Source organism: Haematobia irritans, chromosome 3 (assembly GCF_050003625.1).
Source record: "Haematobia irritans isolate KBUSLIRL chromosome 3, ASM5000362v1, whole genome shotgun sequence".
In the NCBI taxonomy this organism is placed as follows: domain Eukaryota; kingdom Metazoa; phylum Arthropoda; class Insecta; order Diptera; family Muscidae; genus Haematobia; species Haematobia irritans.
In genome coordinates, this window is record NC_134399.1 from 67212858 (window position 1) to 67236803 (window position 23946).

General features: G+C 32.3%; 1 protein-coding gene across 1 annotated transcript; it reads left to right on the forward strand.

Moving 5' to 3' along the window:
- The first annotated feature begins 6750 nt into the window (after window positions 1–6750).
- On the forward strand, window positions 6751–21357 carry LOC142230441 (putative cytochrome P450 28d1). The gene is made up of 8 exons (XM_075301082.1): window positions 6751–7053; window positions 7265–7403; window positions 7470–7577; window positions 7640–7744; window positions 15218–15631; window positions 16122–16245; window positions 20629–20898; window positions 20960–21357. The coding sequence occupies exons 1-8, from the start codon at window positions 6860–6862 to the stop codon at window positions 21127–21129; spliced, it is 1524 nt and encodes a 507-aa protein (XP_075157197.1). The 5' UTR covers window positions 6751–6859; the 3' UTR covers window positions 21130–21357.
- The last annotated feature ends 2589 nt before the right edge of the window (window positions 21358–23946 follow it).

The following is a 23946-nucleotide window of genomic DNA, read 5'->3' on the forward strand; positions in this document are numbered from 1 at the left end:
AGATTTAGCATTGTAGCTATGCGTGCCAAATTTAGTTGAAATCGATTCAGATTTAGATATAGCTCCTATATATATCTTTCGCCCGATATGGACTAATATGGTCCTAGAAGCCAGAGTTTTGGCCCAATTTGTTTGAAATTTTGCGCTAGGAGTACAATTAGTAGTGCAGTTAAGTGTGCCAAATTTTATTGAAATCGGTTCAGATTTAGATATAGCTCCCATATATATCTTTCGCCCGATATGCACTAATATGGTCCTAGAAGCCAGAGTTTTGGCCCAATTTGTTTGAAATTTTGCACTAAGAGTACAATTAGTAGTGCAGTTAAGTGTGCCAAATTTGATTGAAATCGGTTCAGATTTATATAAAGCTCCCATATATAGCTTTCGCCCGATTTACACTCATATGACCACAGAGACCAATTTTTAACTCCGATTTAGTTGAAATTTGACACAGGGAGTAGAATTAGCATTGTAGCTATGCGTGTCAAATTTGATTGAAATCGGTTCAGATTTAGATACAGCTCCCATATATATGTTTTTCTGATTTCGACAAAAATGGTCAAAATACCAACATTTTCCTTGTTAAATCGCCACTGCTTAGTCGAAAAGTTGTAAAAATGACTCTAATTTTCCTAAACTTCTAATACATATATATCGAGCGATAAATCATAAATAAACTTTTGCGAATCTTCCTTAAAATTGCTTCAGATTTAAATGTTTCATATATTTTTTTACTATATAGATTTTGTAGAAGTCTATAGATTTTGTAGAAGTCTATCAAAGTCTGTCCAGATCGAGTGATATTTAAATGTATGTATTTGGGACAAACCTTTATATGTAGCCCCCAACACATTTGACGGATGTGATATGGTATCGAAAATTTAGATCTACCAAGTGGTGCAGGGTATAATATAGTCGGCCCCGTCCGACTTTAGACTTTCCTTACTTGTTTTGCGTAAGTTAGTGAAATAAATTAAAAAAAAAAAATGGGAAAAATCATACACAAATGATTTACTAAATTCGTACTTCTCACAAAATAGTTCATTATTTCTTTAAATTTGTAAATTTTTACTACAAATGCGACCATCTTGGACTTCATATGACACTAAAGCCATTCTTGCAATTTTGAACTCCAATTTTTTCCTTCAAACTACAACATTTTCTTTAACAAGTGAAAAAATTAATTATGTTTAATAAATTTTCTTGAATTTGTTGAAAAATCTTTACATATTTTTGTTATAGCGGAGTGACATCAGCTTTTGTAATACTGTTTAGTAAAAATTTTCTAAAAATAATCTACATTTTCTAAAATTAACAAAAATTTGTCTTCCTGGTGGGTTCAGTGTGTAAATGTTTTTAATTAATTAAATGCACTAGCAGTAAAATATTTAACATCGCCTTATATAATGTTTCTTATTATTTTACTCTTGTTTTCATTTTCACATAACAGGGTATTTAAAGTTTTTTTTTTTTTATTTGTATACTTATCATGGTTTTATCTGGCTTCATATCTACGAGTATAGTGTATTATTTTTGTATAATGTACGGGAGTCGTTGTTATTAAGTTTTAATTGTTAAATTTCTTGATAAGCATTTTGAATTTTTTATTGATTTTATGAGATGCGTTTGGAATACGAAATTTTATTTGGGTATTGCATATACCTATTTAACACAATCACATTATATAGGTCTCTACATGCTAACAGGTATACACAGAAAAAAATTGAACTACTATCAAAGATTATAGAACTTAAATTTTAGAGCATGCGCTTTGCACACCATAAAAGGCATATTTCTTTAATATAAAGAAATTTTAATTAAAGAAAGGTGTCTCCATCACTTACTCAGAAAAAATTAGCTCATAGTTTATGACGAGCTTTTGGACTTCAATTAAATTAATCTCACTGCTACCCAGTCCGTGGTGCAATGGTTAGCATGCCCGCCTTGCACATACAGATTCAAACCCGGTTTCGACCAAACACCAAAAAATTTTTAAGCGGTGAATTATCCCACCGGACCTCATATTTTTAATTAAAATTTCTATAGAAATAAAATTTTGACAAAATTTTCAACAGAAATAAAATTTTCATAAAATTTTCTATTGAAATAAAATTTTGATAAAAATTTCTATTGAAATAAAATTTTTACAAAATTTTCTATGGAAATTAAAATTTGACAAAATTTTCTATAGCAATAAAATTCGTTTTGTTTTTTGTTTTGGTTTGTACTTCAATCATATTTGTTGTTTTGATCTCAGCTTAAAAACCATTGCGTTGAACCACACTTGAACCTTCTGAAAAAAGGTTTAAGATAGTCGGCTGTTGCCGAAATCGATGATTTGAAATTGGCAAAGGAAAAGAGAGATGTTTGTACAAAGATTTATTTCGGCAACAGCCGACTATCTTAAACCTTTTTTCGGAAGGTTCAAGTGTGGTTAATTTTGGGTTTAGTGAACTAGCCGAATTTATTCTGATAATTGGTTGATAGTTTTGCTGCTGATGAGGAATGTGGTAATTGCGTCCATCCAACCATCTTCCAGTCTATAGGGTTTTGCCTAAATAAATTTGACAAACATTCTTTTTCTTAAGCTACTCTTGTAGTTTAGTCAACGCAATGGTTTTTAAGCTGAGATCAAAACAACAAACACAAAATAAAATTTTAAATTTTCTATAGAAATAAAATGTTGACAAAATTTTCTATGGAAATAAAACTTTGACAAAAAATTTCTGTAGAAATAAAATTTGGACAAAGTTTTCTATAGAAGTAACATTTTGATAAAGTTTTAAAGTTTGGAAGTAAAATTTTGACAAAATTTTCTATAGAAATAAAATTTTGACAAAGTTTTCTATAGAAATTAAATTTTGACAAAATTTTCTATGGAAATAAAATTTTGACAATATTTTCTATAGAAATTAAATTTTGACAATATATTTTATAGAAATGAAATTTTGACAATATATTTTATAGAAATGAAATTTTGACAAAATTTTCTATAAAAGTTAAATTTTGACAAAGTTTTCTATAGATTGAGATCGTCTTAGAATTACTTTCTGTGTCGATTGAGCGATGTCCGTCTGCCTGTTCATGTATTTTTGTGCGCAAAGTACAGGTCGCAGTTTAAGACCGATCGTCCTCATAGGGTCGTTTTTTGGAAAAAAAGACTATCGCTATTGGAAAAAATCGGTTCAGAGTTAGATATAGCTCCCATATATACGTACACCAGAGTTGGAGAAATAGGGTAGACTGTTTCATATTTTAGACCAATTTATTATATGGTCTCTAACAACCATGCAAAAATTGGTCCACATCGGTCAATAATTATATATAGCCCCCATATAAACCGATCCCCCGATTTGGCTTGCGAGGCCTCTAAGAGAAGCAAATTTCATCCGATCCGACTGAAATTTGGTTCATGGTGTTAGTATATGGTCTCTAACAACCATGCAAAAATTGGTCCATATCAGTTCATAATTACATATAGCCCCCATATAAACCGATCCCCCGATTTGGCTTGCGGAGCCTCTAAGAGAACCAAATTTCATCCGATCCGGCTGAAATTTGGTACATGGTGTTAGTATATGGTCTCTAACAACCATGCAAAAATTGGTCCACATCGGTCTATAATTATATATAGCCCCCATATAAACCGATCCCCCGATTTGGCTTGCGGAGCCTCTAAGAGAACCAAATTTCATCCGATCCGGCTGAAATTTGGTACATGGTGTTAGTATATGGTCTCTAAGAACCATGCAAAAATTGGTCCACATCGGTCTATAATTATATATAGCCCCCATATAAACCGATCCCCCGATTTGGCTTGCGGAGCCTCTAAGAGAACCAAATTTCATCCGATCCGGCTGAAATTTTGTACATGGTGTTAGTATATGGTCTCTAACAACCATGCAAAAATTGGTCCACATCGGTCTATAATTATATATAGCCCCCATATAAACCGATCCCCCGATTTGGCTTGCGGAGCCTCTAAGAGAACCAAATTTCATCCGATCCGGCTGAAATTTGGTACACGGTGTTAGTATATGGTCTCTAACAACTATGCAAAAATTGGTCCACATCGTTCCATAATTATATATAGCCCCCATATAAATCGATCCCCCGATTTGGCTTGCGGAGCCTCTAAGAGAAGCAAATTTCATCCGATCCGGCTGAAATTTGGTACACGGTGTTAGTATATGGTCTCTAACAACCATGCAAAAATTGGTCCACATCGGTCAATAATTATATATAGCCCCCATATAAACCGATCCCCCGATTTGGCTTGCGAGGCCTCTAAGAGAAGCAAATTTCATCCGATCCGGCTGAAATTTGGTACATGGTGTTAGTATATGGTCTCTAACAACCATGCAAAAATTGGTCCACAGCGGTCCATAATTATATATAGCCCCCATATAAACCGATCCCCCGATTTGTCCTCCGGAGCCTCTTGGAGGAGCAAAATTCATCCGATCCGGTTGAAATTTGGAACATGGTGTTAGTATGTCGTCTCTTACAAACACGCAAGCATTGGTCCATATTGGTCCATAATTATATATAGCCCCCATATAAACCGTTCCCCAGATTTGATCTCCGGAACCTCTTGGAGGAGCAAAATTCATCCGATCCGGTTGAAATTTGCAACGTGGTGTTAGTATAAGGCCGCTAATATCCATGCCAAAATTGGTCCATATCGGTCTATAGTTATATAGCCGATCCCCAATCACACAAAAATTGGTCCATATCGGTTCATATTCATGGTTACCACTCGAGCCAAAAATAATATACCAAAATTTTATTTTTATGGAAAACATTGTCAAAATGTTATTGCTATAGAAAATTGTAAAAATTTTATTTCTATAGAAAATTATGTAAAAATTTTATTTCTATAGAAAATTTTGTCAAAATTTTATTTCTATAGAAAATTTTGTCAAAATTTTATTTCTATAGAAATTTTTTTCCAAATTTTACTTCTTTGAAAATATTGTCAAAATTTTATTTTATCAAAGTTTTATTTCTATAGAAACTTTAAACTTAATTATATACGTATTTAATCGGCCTTTTTTAGTTTAATATATACTACGTATGGACTACCTTGTAATTTTGAAGACGGTGTTAGGAAGTTTTAAGATACCTTGCCATTGGCAAGTGTTACCGCAACCCAAGTAATTCGATTGTGGATGACAGTCTTCAGTAGAAGTTTCTACGCAATCCATGGTCTGGCCGAACTTAAGGCCTTATATACTTGTTTCTTCTTCATATGGGGCCGTTTTGCCGCGATTTCGACCTTCAAACGCTCCAATAACGCCATATAATAGTCACTGTTGATGGTTTTTCCTTTCTCAAGATAATCGATAAAAATTATTCCATGCGCATCCCAAAAAACAGAGGCCATTACTTTGCCAGCGGACTTTTGAGTCTTTCCACGCTTCGGAGACGGTTCACCGGTCGCTGTCCACTCAGCCGACTTTTGATTGGACTCAGGAGTGTAGTGATGGAGCCATGTTTCATTCATTGTCACATATCGACGGAAAAACTAGGATGTATTACGAGTTAACAGCTGCAAACACCGCTCAGAATCATCAACACGTTGTTGTTTTTGGTCAAATGTGAGCTCGCGCGGCACTCATTTTGCACAGAGCTTCCGCATATCCAAATATTGATGAATGATATGACCAACACGTTCCTTTGATATCTTAAAGGCCTCTGCTATCTCGATCAACTTCATTTTACGGTAATTCAAAATCATTTTGTGGATTTTGTTATGTTTTCGTCGGTAACCACCTCTTTTGGGCGTACACTGCGTTCACCGTCCTCCGTGCTCATTTCACCACGCTTGAATTTTGCATACCAATCAATTATTGTTAATTTCCCTAGGGTAGAGTCTGGAAACTCATTATCAAGCCAAGTTTTTGCTTCCACCGTATTTTTTCCCTTCAGAAAACAGTATTTTACAAAACACGAAATTCCTTTTTTCCATTTTTTTCACAATAACAAAAGACGCTCTATCTCACAAACTAATTGACTTACAGATGTCAAATTTTGATAGGAATCATTTGAAGGTTGGTACTATATAAAATAATATGCATTTAATACTAGCGACGCCATCTATGTGTCAAACCGGGGACTTATCAGCCAACCTGTTATATGTTCAATATGAACTTGTTTTGTAGCAAGAATGAACTTTGTCGTACGAATATTGAACTAAAATGAACTAAAAATGAAGAAGAAAATCATTGGCTCCAAACCATGACCATTTTAACCATACAGTAGTTCATTCTTACTATTTTTGGGAATCGTATGAACATTTTGTTTGCTTTAGTTCATATTTAACTTATGTGTATGGTCATTGAAGTTTATAAAATATTTGAGACATACTTAAAAAAAATAAGATTTTATAAAAACTGTGGAAAATTAAAAAAAAAATAATAAAATTAACTACAAACAAACAAGTGTTTTTTGCAAAAAAGTAAAATTTAACTACGGATTTTTTTTCTATGAAGAAAGATCTTCCAAAATGTTTCAAATTTTTTCAGGGTATCAATCGGTAAAGTAACATTCACATTTTTATGTGGAATGCTCTATATATAATTCAGAGAGAACTTTTTAATTCTTTTCAACCATACGATGTTCTCAATCGGGAGAGAGCTGAGAGAATTTTTAAAGCTCTCCATGATAAGATAGATGGTACACTTTAAAGGTCAGGGTAGTACTCAAACACTGTCTAAAAATTTCAGTGTTTAGTTAAACTTCATGAGATTCACTGGGCTAGTTTTTATTCCGCCCAATTAGTGTGATTTCAACATTCAATTGCTTTAGAAACAAAGAAAGATTAAAATTTGTTCACATTATAATTTAAATATATACCATGGATACATGGCTACTTACTGGAACACTCATATTAGGGTTTTTGGGACTATTCTATGTATTTTTAGTGAGTGCCTATGGTGGTTGGAAGAAGAAAGGTGTACCGGAGGCTAAATCATATCCGGGTATTGGAACGTTCCCCTCCGTTTTTACACAAAGTCGGCATTTTATTTATGATTTCGATGATATTTACAGGTAAGAAATTGTTAAAAGTCTACAAAAAAGGAAAACAATTGGACATGCTTATTCACTTTAAATTACACTGTCGAGTCTCTTTGCCAGTTTTATCTTTTTTTTTTTTGTAAACTATTGTTGAGCCAGTCGATGTCACCGCTTGAAATTTCTCTATGGGAAATATTTTAATTTATTAAAAATCTTGTGTTAATGCCTAGTTTTCTCATTAAAGAAAATATCGAGATTCCACAAAATATGTGGGAGTTTACACTGGACGCGCTCCACAACTTATGATCATTGATCCCGAATTGGTTCACAAAATTTATGTCAACGATTTCAACAGTTTTCACGACAATGAGTTTGGAGAATATGTAAGAGTTACATGGATTATTATTGGGTGATATTAATTATTCAAAAACTTTGTATTTCACCAAAAGATTGATGAGAAATCCGATTTGATATCCGCTAATAATCCCTTCTTTCTAAAGGGTGAAGTGTGGAAAGAACGACGTACTGAGATGATACCGGGCATGACACCAAATCGAGTAAGATTTCGTTTTCTACATTATATGAAGAAGTTAAATTATTTTTATAATTTTTATTCTAGATTAAGAGTGCATATCCTGTTACATTGGACATATGTAAACGTTTATCGGAATACATCAAAAGAAAGCTGGAACCACCACCCAAGGATGGATTGGAAATGTTTGACGTAAGTATGACATTTTTATTCATTTTGGATGCTTGATGAACTAGCGATTGTAATGAGGATCAAAAAGTCGATGTTTTTCAGAAAAAATCTAAACCTCCATATCTCTTTCAATTATATGTAGACTTTTTTTATTTGCCTTACATGAATAATTTATTTGACTCGATTTAAAAAAAAATCAAAAGTCAATTTTAACAAGTATATACGGCCGTAAGTTCGCCCAGGCCGAATCTTATGTACCCTCCACCATGGATTGCGTAGAAACTTCTAAGTAGGAGTCATCCACCACCATAATTATGGACTGATATGAACCAATTCCTGCATGGTTGTTGGAGACCATATACTAAAACCACGTACTAAATTTCAATCAGATTGGATGAATTTTGCTTCTCCAAAAGGCACCGGAGGTCAAATCTGGGGATCGGTTTATGGGGGGGGGCTAAATATAATTATGGACCAGTATGGTCCAATTTCTGCATGGTTGTTAGAGACCATATACTAATATCACATACCAAATTTCAACCTAATCGGATGAATTTTGCTATTCCAAGGGGCTTTGGAGGTCAAATCTGGGGATCGGTTTATATGGCGGCTATATAATTATGGACCGATTTCGACTAATTTTTGCATGGGTGTATGACGCTATATATTAACACCACGTACCAAATTTCAACTGAATCAGATGAATTTTGGTTTTCTAAGAGGATTCGGAGGTCAAATCTGGGGATCGGTTTATATGGAGGCTACATATAATTATGGACCGATATGGATCAATTTCTGCATGGTTGTTAGAGACGATATACTAACATCACGTACCAAGTTCCAACCGAATCGGATGAATTTTGCTCTTCCACGAGGCTCCGCAAGCCAAATCTGGGAATCGGTTTATAGGGGGGCTATATATATTTATGGACCGATATGGACCAATTCTGGCATGGTTGTTAGAGACCATATACTAACACCACGTACCAAATTTCAGCCCGATCGGATGAAATTTGCTTCTCTTTGAGGCTCCGCAATCCAAATCTGGGGATCTGTTTATATGGGGGCTATATATAATTATGGACCTATGTGGACCAATTCTTGGACGGTTGTTAGAGACCATATATTAACACCATATACCAAATTTCAGCAGGATCGGATGAAATTTGCTCCTCCAAGAGGCTCCGCAAACCAAATCTGGTTGCCCGTTTATATGGGGGCTATACGTAAAAGTGGTCCGATATGACCCTTTTGCAATACCATCTGACCTACATCAATAACAAATACTTGTGTCAAGTTTCAAGTCGATAGATTGTTTCGTTCGGAAGTTAGCGTGATTTCAACAGACGGACGGACGGACATGCTTAGATCGATACAGAATTTCACCACGACCCAGAATATATATACTATATGGGGTCTTAGAGCAATATTTCGATGTGTTATGGTGGAGGGTCTAAAAATGATGGACAATTTTTTAAGTTTTAATTAAAAATTATTTCAAACAAGCAATTGGTTAATCAAACGAAAAACACTTAGTCAGTTAAAAAAGTAATTGAAAATTGTTACGTTTTTAATTAAAAAATTAACTGAGTTTTGCAATCCACACCAATTAAATTTTTAATTGAATCAATGAAAAAATTAATTGAAATTTGCTAATTAAATTAATTAATTTTTAATCAAGTATTTAATAAAACTGAGATTGATACTATCATTTTCGTGTTTGAAGACATTTCAATTAAAAAAAAAATAACAAGATCAATTAATTTCGTAATTGAATCAGAATTTTTTTATGCGCACAAATTATAACAGATACTTCAAAGTAAAAATGTCTTCTTTATTCCAAAAGAACTTTAAACCATAGATGCAAAATCATTAAATCTATTTTATCTTATTTAGCCTATAATAGAAGACTTTTTATCTTCAATTCAAAGATTCAGTATATCAGTTAATTTAAATCTTATTTCTTTAAATCAAAAATGTTTTTATTTAAGGAAAATATTCATTAGTTCCAAGACATACGACTTTAAATTCCGTCTTTAATTCCCGAAATTCGTGTTCTAAATTTAATGAAAAATTTTAGAAAAAAAAGATTTTACGCCTTCATTATTTTAAAGAAATTTGTCCTTAATGTTGGATAAATTGCGTGTCTTTCAAAATCTTTCATATTAGGTCAATATTTTGTAAACGTAGGCATATTAATTAAACGTAGGAATTCCACACAAAGAAAATTTCATTAAAAGTCAGCCAACGAAAAATATTTTGTAAACGTAGGCATATTAATTAAACGTAGGAATTACACACAAAGAAAATTTCATTAAAAGTCAGCCAACGAAAAATTTTCATTGATATAACGAAACATTTTCATTAATACAATGAAAGTATTCGTTAATAGTACGAAACGTTACGTTGATTAATAGAAAATTCGTTACAATAACGAAAAATTTCGTTGTATTAACGACTTTGTTTCATTGGCTGACTTTTAACAACACATTTCGTTAATACAACGAAACTTTTTCTATTAGTGTAGACCGTCCAAATAAGTTCATCTCCTGCTTCTATGTTTAAAATCTTGAAATTTTAGCATTTTTATACCCTTCACCACTACTGTGGTACAGGGTATAATAAGTTTGTGCATTTGTATGTAACGCCAAGAAGGAAAAATCTGAGACCCATCGTTTAGTATACCGATCGTCTTAGAATTAAATTCTGAGTCGATTTAGCGACGTCCGTCTGTCTGTCTGTTGATGTATTTTTGTGTGCAAAGTACAGCTCGCAGTTTTAGTCCGATTGTCCTAAAATTTGGTATAGAGTCCTGTTTCGGCTCAAAGACGATCCCTATTGAGTTCACCGATCTGGTATATTTTTCACCGATCTGGTCATAATTGGCGTGTATATCAACCGATCTTCCTCAAATTCCGTACATCCGAATATTTTATGAGTCTCGAAAAACTTGCCAAATATCAGCCAAATCGGTTCAGATTTAGATATAGCTTTTACTAAAATTGTGTTCCACCCTAGTGCATTAGCCAACTTAAATTTTGAGTCTATAGATTTTGTAAAAGTCTATCAAATTCTGTCCAAATCGAGTGATATTTAAATGTATGTATTTGGGACAAACCTTTATATATTTATAGCACCCAACACATTTGACGGATGTGATATGGTATCGAAAATTTAGATCTACAAAGTGGTGCAGGGTATAATATAGTCGGCCCCACCCGACTTTAGACTTTCCTTACTTGTTAATTATAAATTATTACGGCTTTTTTATAGCAGAACCCATTCATTAATTTTTTTTAATTTTTTTTATTTAAGCGTTCCACTTTGGCCAGGAAAATACTGGCGGTTACCACTCATGCCATAAAAAATCTACAAAAATTTGAAATAAAGTTTATTAAAATCGACAAAATTTACAGAAAATTTTGAATTTTGTTTTTATCAAATTTAAATTTCAAATTTTTGTAATTAATATCAAAAATATGTTTTTTCTATAGAAAATTGTTGCAAAATTTTATTTCTTTAGAAAATTTTGTCAAGATTTTATTATATCGAAAATTTTGTCAACATTTTGTTTCTATAGAAAATTTTGTCAACATTTTACTCCTATAGACTATTTTGTCAACATTGTATCCCTATAGAAAATTTTGTCCAAATTTTATTTCTATAGAAAATGTTGTCAAAATTTTATTCCTAGAGAAAATTTTCTCAAAATTTTTGTTATATAGAATATTTGGTCAAAATTTTATTTCTATCGAAAATTTTGTCAACCTTTTATTCCTATAGAATATTTTGCCAACATTTTATTTCTATAGAAAATTTTGTCAAAATTGTATTTCTATCGAAAATTTTGTCAAAATGTTATTTCTATAGAAAAGTTTGTCAAGATTTTATTCCTAGAGAAAATTTTCTCAAAATTTTTGTTATATAGAATATTTGGTCAAAATTTTATTTCATCGAAAATTTTGTCAACATTTTATTTCTATAGAAAATTTTGTCCAAATTTTATTTCTATAGAAAATGTTGTCAAAATTTTATTTCTATAGAAAATTTTTTCAACATTTTATTTCTATTGAACATTTTGTCAAAATTATATTTCTATAGAAAAATTTGTCAACATTGTATTTCTATAGAAAATTTTGTCAAAATTATATTTCTATAGAAAAATTTGTCAACATTGTATTTCTATAGAAAATTTTGTCAAAATTATATTTCTATCTAGAAAATTTTATAAAAATTTTATTCCTATAGAACATTTTCTCAAAATTTTTGTTATATAGAATATTTGGTCAATATTTTGTTTCTATAGAAAATGTGGTCCAAATTTTATTGCTGTAAAAAATTTGGTCAACAACAGAAAAATTTCTCAAAATTTTACTTATATAGAATATTTGATCAATATTTTATTTCTATAGAATATGTGGTCAATATTTGATTTCTATAGAAAATTTGGCCAAAGTTTTATTTCTTTAAAAATTTTCTCAAAATTTTGTCAATTTTTTATTTTTATAGCAAGTTTGGTCAACATTTGTTTATGTATATAGAAAATTGAAGTAACTCTTAACTGGAAAGGAATGTTTTGCTAAATCGACTAAAACATCAAGAACTCTACCAATCTACCAAACAGTAAACACCTACCATTTTTACCATTTTTGATAGAATTCTACCATAGAATCGGGTAGAACTCAGTGATAAGAGAGAAGTTCACTACTGTGGTATCACAATGGACTGAATAGTCTAAGTTAGCCTGAAATGTCGGGCTGCCACTACACCTAACCTACACGCTCACAAAAAATCGCTTCTGTAACATATACTCCCAAACATATTTTGCTTCAAGCATATACATTTTTGGCTATTGCCCAAACATTTATATGTTTGATCTCTTCCACTATATAATATGTTTGAAAGCATATTGGTCTAAACAATATATGTTTGTGTAGTCAATTTCCAAACATTTTGTATTTTTGCATCCAAATTCAATAATGTTGTCTTCCAAAAAACAATATGTTATTATGTGAACATATAATATGTTTGGAAGCATTTTGCACCCAAAAATATTATATGCTTAAAAAAAATTCTCCCAAACAATATTGTGCTCAAAATTATTTATTTATTTATATATTTACAATCATAACGAATTATGAAAATAAACAGGTAATATAGGTGCTAACAGCATAGGTTTTCGACCTGAATGCTCAAAATTTTGTTTCTGCCCAATTGTATATTCCCCCACATCTTTCTCACTTCCACGAGAGTTTTAGTTCTTACACTGTTAGAAAAATATGTTTTTCATATGTTCCGATATAAACAAAATGTGTTTCGGGCACGATTTTAAACCACAATATATTTAAGTGCGAACATGTAATTTTCCTAAACTAACACTAAATGTTTGGGACATCTATGTTAATATGTTAGAATATATTATGTTTGGGGCATGAATATTTCATAAAAATCATATGTGTGAATACAAACATATATAAATTTACAAATTTCAACTAAACATACATATGTTGTGATATTTTATTCAAAGCGACAGAGAGAGTATAGAGAGAAATAGAGATGGAAACCGGGAGAGTTGACGAAAGATATCAATATAACACAGCAAAAGAGACAAAATAGAACAATTTCTGTGAAACCGCTTGTATGTTGTTTCGGAAAACTGTTTTATGATAAGGCCAAAAATTTGATATGTTTAAGTCTAAATATTATTTAATTTGAATAAAGAGAATATACATTCTGAACCAAGAGAATAGACATTTGAAAAACAAACAGCTTATGTTTTCGCCTTGAGAGCAGCATTTTATGTATGTGTGGACATGTGTTTTGTTTATCATTTTGGCATTACTTTTTTCTTGGTTCGTTAAAAGAAATCAGGGGTCTTCATAAAAATAACGAAAGGGCACTATACTCTTTTTAGAGTTGGGACGGTAAAATGAAATAAGGAGGAAATAGTGAAAAATTACACAGTAAAATGTAAAAAAACAAAGTTTAGTTTCTCTTTATTAAAAAGTAGTCCACGAGGAGTTGACGGACACCATCAAATATAAAAGCGGGCATTAAGTTCGACTTTTACAGCTAAAACAATTTAAAAAGTTTATTTTCTTTAAAATGAATTATTAAAGAAAAATAAAAGGAATTTTAGAGCGATGGTGTTAAATGCTAGTAAAAAACTGTTCACTCCTAAATAAATTTATGTTTATATTATAAAATTATGTATGTATGTTTATACTCGACTCCACGTTCTTCTTTTGTTAGTTTTTGAATTCCTTCCAAATTTTAAAGTTTTGTACAAAAACAGTTTTTTATTACAAGATTGTCATTTTTGCAATAAAAAATAATATTTTATCCAAAAATCATTCAATTTCGTTTATATCAAGCACTGTTACTGACTATAAATCTTTAATAACACACATTTCGATGTTTCATTTAAAAAAATTAATATAGTATAAATATAAATGTGTAAATTAAAAAAAAAAACAAAAAAAATGTTCGGTCGGAGCAGGGATTGAACCCACGACCCTTTGCATGCAAGGCAGACATGCTAACCACTGCTCCACGTGGCAAACAAATGTATGTTTCTGTTAAATAATGTTATGTTTGCATGGGCTCGTGGGCGCTGCAAACTTGCTATATAAATGTAACTTAAAACGATAATTATCTACTGGTGACTATAACAGCTACGTAGCCCAGTGGATAGTGTGTTGGCTTACAAACAGTATGGTCCTCGGTTCGATTCTCCGTGCAGGCGAAAGGTAAAATTTAAAAAATTTATAAAAGTGAATAATTTCTTCAACATTATTTGTATTACAGAGAAAGGTGCCAATAAATAAAAAATTTCGTGGAAGTGAAAATTACGAGTATGTTAGGGAATGAGCACAATCGTGTTTGGGAAAAATTCTTCCAAGCATATAATATTTTTGGCTCAAAATGCTTCCAAACATATAATATGTTCACATAAAACAAACATATTAATGTTTCGGCAGTATGCAATAATATATGTGCTTCCTGCAAAATATGTTTGGAACATATGTTAAAGAAGCGATTTTTTTGAGGGTGTAGCACCTTTTTCTGTAATACAAACATTGTAGAAGGAATTATTCAATTTTATGATTTTTTTATTTTAATTTTACCTTTTGCCGAACGGGGATTCGAACAGCGGACCACACAGTTTGTAAGGATCAAAGAAGTAGCTGATCAATTGCCCAAGGAAAAATAAAATGTTAGTCTAAGTGAGCCTGAAATATCGGGCTGCCACTATACCTAATCTACCAACTGTGGCAACCGCGAATACTGATTGGCCAGAAACTTGGCACAAATAGATATTGATTGGGGCGGAATGTTTTTTATTTTTAATATTTAGGCGGGAGGTTAAAAATACAATACTTGCTTTGACATTACGTCAAAGATACCATTTTAAATATTTTTTTTACAAAATCAAAGTTGCCATAAATCGCTGCAATAATTATTAGACATATATAAAACTATCTTCTTTTGCAGGTTTGTCTCAGATACACCACACAAGTCGTTAGTGATTGTATTCTAGGCATAGACGCATTAAGTCTCTCCGACAAACCCTCTCATTTGATGAATAAAGTGCACGAGTTATTCAAACCATCTACTTCGTTGATACTCCACCAGATTGCTATTGCCCTTGTGCCCAGTTTAAAAAACATCTGGAAAGTGTCGTTCTTTTCCAAATCGATAACAAAATATTTCTTCGATTTAATGGAAGGTGCCATTGAACTTAGACGAAAACAGGGTGATAACCGTCGTGTGGATTTTTTGAATTTTTTACTGCAATTACAGGATAAGAAGAAATTACCAAGTAATATTATGGGTGCAAATGTTATGACATTTTTAATAGATGGATTTTTCACAACTGCTCATACAGTTGCACATTGTTTGCTGGAGGTAAGTTTTGATGTAGCTCTCTCTCACACACACACACACACACACACACACACACACACACACACACACACACATATATATATATACAGTGAGCGTCATATTGAAGTGTATATAAGCATTTGTTTCAAAACGTCCTTTATTTCAGCCTTTACATTAAGGATTTTATTAAGTTTGTGGTTTACACAAAGAGTATTAAAATCCATCCCTAACTAAACCTATAATTCCAAACTAAAGTAAATACTTCACACTTTATTGTGAAGCCCACTGTATATTATAAAAAAGAATTAAGTTTGTGTAAGTGTAAACAGTTTTAACGCATCCGTTGAGTTATGTCTTTCGTGTGGCTTGATTATCATAGATTCTGAGTCGCTTTTTGGCTATCCTGTTTGTTGTCTCTTTTCTGGGCAACAAGAGTCTTGACGGGGGAAAGCTTTCACTTCTTTATTTCCAACACTGTTTTTCCCTAATGATTACATTATCTACTTTTTAGTTGGCCCGCAACCAAGAAGCTCAGGAAAAATTGAGAGAAGAGATTTTAAATAATACAAACGAAGATGGTTTTGTGACCTTTGAGAGTCTTTCGGAGATGCCTTATTTGGATGCTTGTTTTAATGGTAAGTTGTATATATTCCAGGTAACTACGACCGACATACAAGTAACTACATTGAAAGAAGGGTTTCCTTTTCTGATGAACGAAAGTTTAGACAAACGCAGTTTTCTGTTAACGCTAAAACATTTTATTTAAAACGAAATAAAAAATTGATCAGCGACCATTGCAACACTTGTCATAAATGCAAGTTTATTTCTTTCGAAATTCTTTTATAATAGAGGGTAATGTTTTTTTGCCCAAATTTTCAAAGAAAAGGAATATTTATTTATTCCATTTATTCAATGTTATTTCCAGTACAACAAGATTGAATCTTATGAATTATAGTACTGGAATAACATGGTTAGATTATTATAATATTGTTATTAAATATGATCACCAAAAACACATCCAGAGAAGGAATATGATCACCTCAAACTTGTTTCAAGAGCAAAATGTTATTTTTGGGTGGTGACCATGTAACATGGTTTTCGCAACCATGTTATTTTCTCGGAAATCGTGTATCTGATTTCGGCAAGCAGGTTATATATGACGAGAAAATAACATTTTAGTTACATGGTCACCATACAAAAATAACATTTTGCTCTTGAAACATGTTTGAGGTGATCATATTCCTTCTCTGCGTGCATGTTTCAACAGCATAATGCTATTTTTGGACAGGAAACAAGTAACATGTTTGTCGCAACCATGTTATTTTCTCGGAAATTATGTATCTGATGTCGGCAACAAAGGATCACGGGTTCAAACCCCAGTTTCCAAAGAACAATAAAAACGAAACTCAACGTAGAATCGGGAGAATAAGGGAGAAGTTAATCACGTGTGGTACCAAAATGGACAGAAACCCTGTACCTAACCTACGCGGTATCTGGTTTGTTCAGTCGTTGATATTCTGCACTGAAAAAGAGTTTGAAAGATTTTGTCTTTACACTAACGATTTTAGCATTTACACTAATGATTTGGGTTTTGCGTACTTAATTCTAGGAAACAAAATTTAAAATATTCGTTTTTCATATTTTTTCTACATGTGCTATCAAAGTCTTGACTTCAAGTAGATATACTATGTTTCAAGTAAAAGACATTTTTAAAACAAAGTATTGAAAAATATATCAAATTTTTAAACGCTAGAAAAAGTCAACCAATTTAAAGACAATTTCATTAATTTTTAAGAACTTTTCAGAATTATTAAAGCCAAGTTGACCGTAGTTCAATAAAAATTTCTTTCATGTAAAGATACACATTTTAAGTCGAATCTTTGAACTATAAGGACAACACGATTTTATTGAAAGGCTTATCGACTTTTGGACCAGGAAGAAAACTTTATAACAGAGAAATTCGCCTTCTATACTAAATAAAATTCGCATACATATTTTAAGGACATGAAATCTTTGGCCTAACGACAATATTTTTTCAGTGTGTAAACATTTGCAATCACTGTCAGCTGATCTTCTGTTATCAACTTTTTTTCTCTACACAGAGAAAATATCACAAAAGAAAAAATAGAAACATTAAGTTAATGAAATTTTTAAATGTTCAATTAAAAAATTAATTGATACAATTAACTTTTTAATCAAACTCGGAAAAAATATGTTTTTTTTTTAATTTGTCATTAATAATTTATTTGAAACAATCAATTTTTTAATAAAACTAATATGTGATATAGAAAGTGATTTAAATATAGATTTAATAGTGATTTAAAAATAGTTACGTTTTTAATTAAAAATGTAATTGAACTTTGTAATCAACATTAATTAAAAATCTAATTGTATCAATTAAAACAAGTATATACGGCTGTAAGTTCGGCCAGGCCGAATCTTATGTACCCTCCACCATGGATTGCGTAGAAACATCTACGAAAGATTGTCATCCACAAATTTCAACTCACTCGGATGAAATTTACTCCTCCAAGAGGCTCCAAAACCAAATCTCGGGATCGGTTTATATGGGGGCTATAAATGATTATGGACTGATATGGGCCACTTTTGGCATGGTTGTTAAATATCATATACTACCACCACGTACCAAATTTCAACCAGATCGGATGAATTTTGCTTCTCTAAAAGGCACCGTAGGTCAAATCTGGGAGCTATGTATAATAATGGACTGATAGGAACCAATTCCTGCATGGTTGTTGGATACCATATACTAACATCACGTACCAAATTCCAGCCGGATCGGATGAAATTTGCTTCTCAAAGCCAAATCGGGGGATCGGTTTATATGGGGGCTATATATAATTATGGACCGATGTGAACCAATTTTTGCATGGTTGTTAGAGACCATAGACCAACACCATGTGCCAAATTTCAGCCGGATCGGATGAAATTTGCTTCTCTTAGAGGATTCGCAAGCCAAATTTGGGGGTCCGTTTATATGGGGGCTATACGTAAAAGTGTACCGATATGGCCCATTTGCAATACCATCCGACCTACATCAATAACAACTACTTGTGCCAAGTTTCAAGTCGATAGCTTGTTTCGTTCGGAAGTTAGCGTGATTTCAACAGACGGACGGACATGCTCAGATCGACTCAGAATTTCACCATGACCCAGAATATATATACTTTATGGGGTCTTAGATCAATATTTCGATGTGTTACAAACGGAATGACAAAGTTAATATACCCCCCATCCTATGGTGGAGGGTATAAAAATTAATTGAAATTTGCTAGTAAAATCAATTAATTTTTTAATCAAATGTTTTTTTTTTAAATGTCCAATTAAAACTGTGATCGATTCTATCATTTTCGTAACTAAAGATATTTCAATTAAAAAATTAATTGGATCAATTAATTTTGTGAATGAATCAGAAAAAAATTTTCTATGTGTACAATACATATCTACATATCTTTCAACCTAAAAAGGAGCATTTTAGTACTGTTTTGCTAGGTGATTTTTGATTCTTCCCCCCAAATTTTAAGAAAAAACCCTAAATTGGTATAGACTGTTTTCAAAAACCCCCAAAAAATTTAAGAATTTAAATAGTACAAAAAGTTGTCGCAATTTTGTGAAAAAAAATCCTGTAGTGATACACTTTAAAAATTAAATTGAGCACAAATATATATATACTGAAAAAAGTTTCTTTTCTGAGGAACGAAATTTTAGATAGACTAAATTTCTTCTTTTGAAGTAAACAAAAATCTTTAGATTAAATCATTACAAAACTTGCCACAAATTCGGGTTTATTTTAATATCTTTAAGAAAATATTTTATAACAAAAGGGAATTTCGTTTTTATAAAATTTCGTCCTTGAGGAAAGCATGCAAAACAAAATAATTAAACGTATAAATCTTTTAAATCAAATTAATTTGTAAAAACGGGTTATAAAATATTAATAATAGAATTAAAAAAATAAACAAAAATTAAAGTTATTCGCCAAAATTGTAGGCGAGAAATTATAAGACCAATAATTTAATGAAAATTTAACTCTTAAAATGCTTTCAGCAGCTAAGGTAAAATACGATATTTTAATTTGGTTTAAGGTTAGGTTAGGTTATCTGGCGGCCCGATGTATCAGGCTCACTTAGACTATTCAGTCCATTGTGATACCACAGTGGTGAACTTCTCTCTTATCACTGAGTGCTGCCCGATTCCATGTTAAGCTCAATGACAAGGGACCTCCTTTTTATAGCTGAGTCCGAACGGCGTTCCACATTCCAGTGAAACCACTTAGAGAAGCTTTGAACCCCTTAGAAATGTCACCTGCATTACTGAGGTGGGATAATCCATCGCTAAAAAACTTTTTGGTGTTCGGTCATAGCAGGAATCGAACCCACGACCTTGGGTAAGCAAGGCGGGCATGCTAACCATTGCACCACAGTGGCTCCCTTAATTTGGTATTAATTATGTCAAATATTAAACATGCCCTTTCAATAGAAGCGTTTGAAAAATATAACGAAAATAATGCTATTGCATACGTGCTTGTATTTAGGAACTTGGCTTGACTTCCTGCATCTTTTTTTCTCATAATTCATGCCAAAATTGTTCCGAATTTGGTTGAGGATTGCTCCACTATATTTTTTAGATATTTGTTTACCCGCTAAAAATCCTCCAATAAAGAACCAATAAATTTGGGGGGGGGCGGACCCCAACCAGGCAACACTGTTTTGGCACAAAAGAGGTACAACTTTAGAAGAAGTAATTTATTCAAAATTATTTGAATTTGTAGCATGTAATAACATTTCAGCTTGTGCGGAAAGTATTTTGATGAAAAACAAATTAAAGAATAGAAAAAAACCTGCAAATCTATGGTATCAGTCTTAAATTTACTTGCTATGGATGTAGAAGATTGGATTCCAAGATTGCATATGCGCAGATCTACTGAAAATACCCCTATACCTATTAAGCAATTCTGACTCACTGATTTTATTTATATAATTCTTCCAATTTTACAGAAGCCCTACGAATATTCCCACCTCTGGTCATGAACACAAAACTCTGTACCAAACCCTATGAATTCGTTAACAGTGATGGTCAAACCTATAAAATGCAAAAGGGTGAAGTTGTAGCCCTTCCACCCTATTGTTTCCATCACGATGAACGATATTATGAAGATCCTGAAGAATTTAAACCCGAAAGATTTTTGGCAGAAAATAAAAGTATTAAAGATCATCGAGATAAGGGTTTATATTTGGGTTTTGGTGATGGTCCACGCATATGCATGGGTAAGATTATATATAGAAAAATCCAAAACCTATTTTAATGTTTTCTTTTTTATGATTCAAGGAATGCGATTTGCCTTAACACAGGGTAAAGCAGCTATTGTCGAACTGATACGCAATTTCCATCTTAAAGTTAATCCCAAAACTCGGAAAGATAATATGTTTGAGAAGCAAGAGTTTCTGGTTCGTTTGGATGGCGGTATATGGCTAGACTTTGAAATGATTAAAAACTAAAAAGCAAACACAAAAAAAAACTAAAATATAAATTTTTACACATAGTTTAACAGTTTTATTAATTTATGGACTTTTGCATATTATATTGTTTTCGTAAAAACATGTTTTTAAATTAATAAATTAATTTTTAAATTAATAAATTCATAAACTCAAAATATATGAAATTTTACCTAATAAATATATCCTAAATAAACAATTAATTTGTTAAAATAGAATTTTTAAAAATTACGTTTGTTTTTAGGTTTCTCAAATTGTGTGCTTTTTTGCCAACGAACAATTTTTTCATAAAGATCATAACATTTGACATACACGCAAAAAAAAAACTTTTCTCCCAAACGAAATTTTAGACAAACAGATATCGTTTCCCATTTATATACTATTTGTGATAAAGATTTGTTCATAAAGACCAACTCAAAAAAATTTTCTCTGGCTAATTGCATCTTCCCTCAAATCTTTCTCACTTATATGAGGTTTTTTAGTTCTTAGCGCCTTTTTCTGTAATACAAACAATATAGAAGATATTATTCGATCAGACTTAACTGTAGTTGGCAATGGTTAGCATGCCTGCCTTGCATACAGGGGGTCGTGGGTTCATTTCCTGCTTCGACCGAACACCAAAAAGTTTTTCTTTACATATATTCTAAGAATGTTCGAAGATTCAGAAAAAATGTTCCACATTATATACAGCTATATTAAATTTTTACTATGAAACTTCAAAATGTGTCTTATTAAAGACTTACCCCCATATACGAAACTGTTAAAGAAAACTTCAAGCCTAAATTCATTAGTTAAATTGTCCATCCAGAAAAAAGTGCCTTCGAAACTAAGGGAAACAAGTATATACGGCACTAAGTTCGGCCGGGCCGAATCTTAAATACCCACCACCATGAAGCAAATATTAGGGTTTCCTTTGAAATTTCAGGAGGGCTTGAGGACACTTCCCGAAGATAAATTTAAAGATTTCACCTATGAGAACTATATCAGATTCTGGATTTATAAGAACCATTTTTGTTTGAGTTTTAGAGGAATCATTAACATCTCTTGTAAGTGTGCAAGAAAATTATAAAATAACGTCTAGATTTGAAATCTTAAATCTGTAGAAGTAAAATCTGGAAATTTTACATTGAGTTTCAAGCAATTTTCACGATCAGTGCGCCTTCTACACCCTCAAGAAGTAAAGTCGGTCTATATGGAGGCATTACCAAATGGACCAATAAAAACTTAATACGATACACGTTTTTGTGAGCCTAAAATACCAGAATATTTACAATTTCAGGCAAATCAGATAAAAACTACGGTTTCTAGAAACCCAAGGAGTTAAATCGGGAGATCGTTCTTATGGGGGCTATACTAAAATATGGACCGATACTCACCGTTTTCGGCACACCTCTTTATGGCCCGAAAATACCTCTAGATTTCCAATTTCGGGCAAATAGGATAAAAACTTCGGATTCTAGAAGCCCAAGAAGTAAAATCGGGAAATCGGTCTATATGGGGGCTATACCAAAATATGGACCGATACTCACCATTTTCGGCACACCTCTTTATGGTCCTAAAATACCTCTAGATTTCCAATTTCAGACAAATTGGATAAAAACTACGGTTTCTATAAGCCCAAGACCCCAAATCGGGAGGTCGTTTTATATGGGGACCATACCAAAACATAGACCGATACTCACAATTTTTGGCACACGTATTTGTGGTCCTACAATACATCTAGATTTCCAATTTCAGGTAAATTGAAGAAAAACTGAGGTTTCTATAAGCCCAAGAAGTAAAATCGGGAGATGGGTCTATATGGGGGCTATACCACAACATGGACCGATACTCACCATTTTTGGCACACCTCGTTATGGTCATAAAATACCTCTAGATTTCAAATTTCAGGCAAATTGGATAAAAACTACGGTTTTTATAAGCCCAAGACCCCAAATCGGGAGGTCGGTTTATATGGGGGCTATATCAAAACCTGGACCGATATAGCCCATCTTCGAACTTGACCTGGCTGCAGACAAAAGACGAGTTTGTGCAAAATTTCAGCACGATTGCTTCATTATTGAAGACTGTAGCGTGATTACAACAGACAGACAGACGGACATCGTTATATCGTCTTAGAATTTCTCCCTGATCAAGAATACATATACTTTATATAGTCGGAAATCGATATTTCGATGTGTTACAAACGGAATGACAAACTTATTATACCCCCGTCACCATTCTATGGTGGTGGGTATAAAAATGTTCATCAATTTAGTTTAGTCAATTTATTTCCATCAAGTTAAATTTTTGTGTGAAATAATAAAATTTACTTGTTTCAGTAAAAAAATCCTAAACTGAAAGCAGTTAGGAATAGTTCATTAACTAGAATAAGGCATGGAATTTTACTAATACTGTTTTCTTAGCTGGGTATAAGAATTTACTACTGAAAAGAAAATTTTATTCACTGATAACAAAGCATTCGTAAAAATAAACAAAAACCGAACTAAAATCTATTTTCCTAAAATTTAGTAAAATTTCTTATAAAATGATAATTCTGACTTCCTTTATTATAGAATACAAATATTTCTCAATTGGGCGGAGCTCTGGCGCGTTGGGAGGGTTCTTGTCCTTGGGAACCACCTGCACGTTGTTGGCGGCGTACCACTCCATGGCCTTTTTACCGTAATGGCAAGATGCCAAATCCGGCCAAAACAGTACGGAACAGCCGTGTTCTTCAGGAAAGGCAGCAGACGTTTATTCAAACACTATTTCACGTAAATTTCTTGGTTGACAGTCCCGGAAGCTATGAAAATGCTGCTTTTCAAGCCACAGGTACAG

Bases quoted from the DNA above. Each gene is read 5' to 3' on its own strand.
- LOC142230441 (XM_075301082.1), top strand. From the start codon at position 6,860: ATGGATACATGGCTACTTACTGGAACACTCATATTAGGGTTTTTGGGA. The intron at 7,054-7,264 runs GTAAGAAATTGT...TTCTCATTAAAG, and splicing joins GATTTCGATGATATTTACAG to AAAATATCGAGATTCCACAA. The intron at 16,246-20,628 runs GTAAGTTGTATA...CCAATTTTACAG, and splicing joins TTTGGATGCTTGTTTTAATG to AAGCCCTACGAATATTCCCA.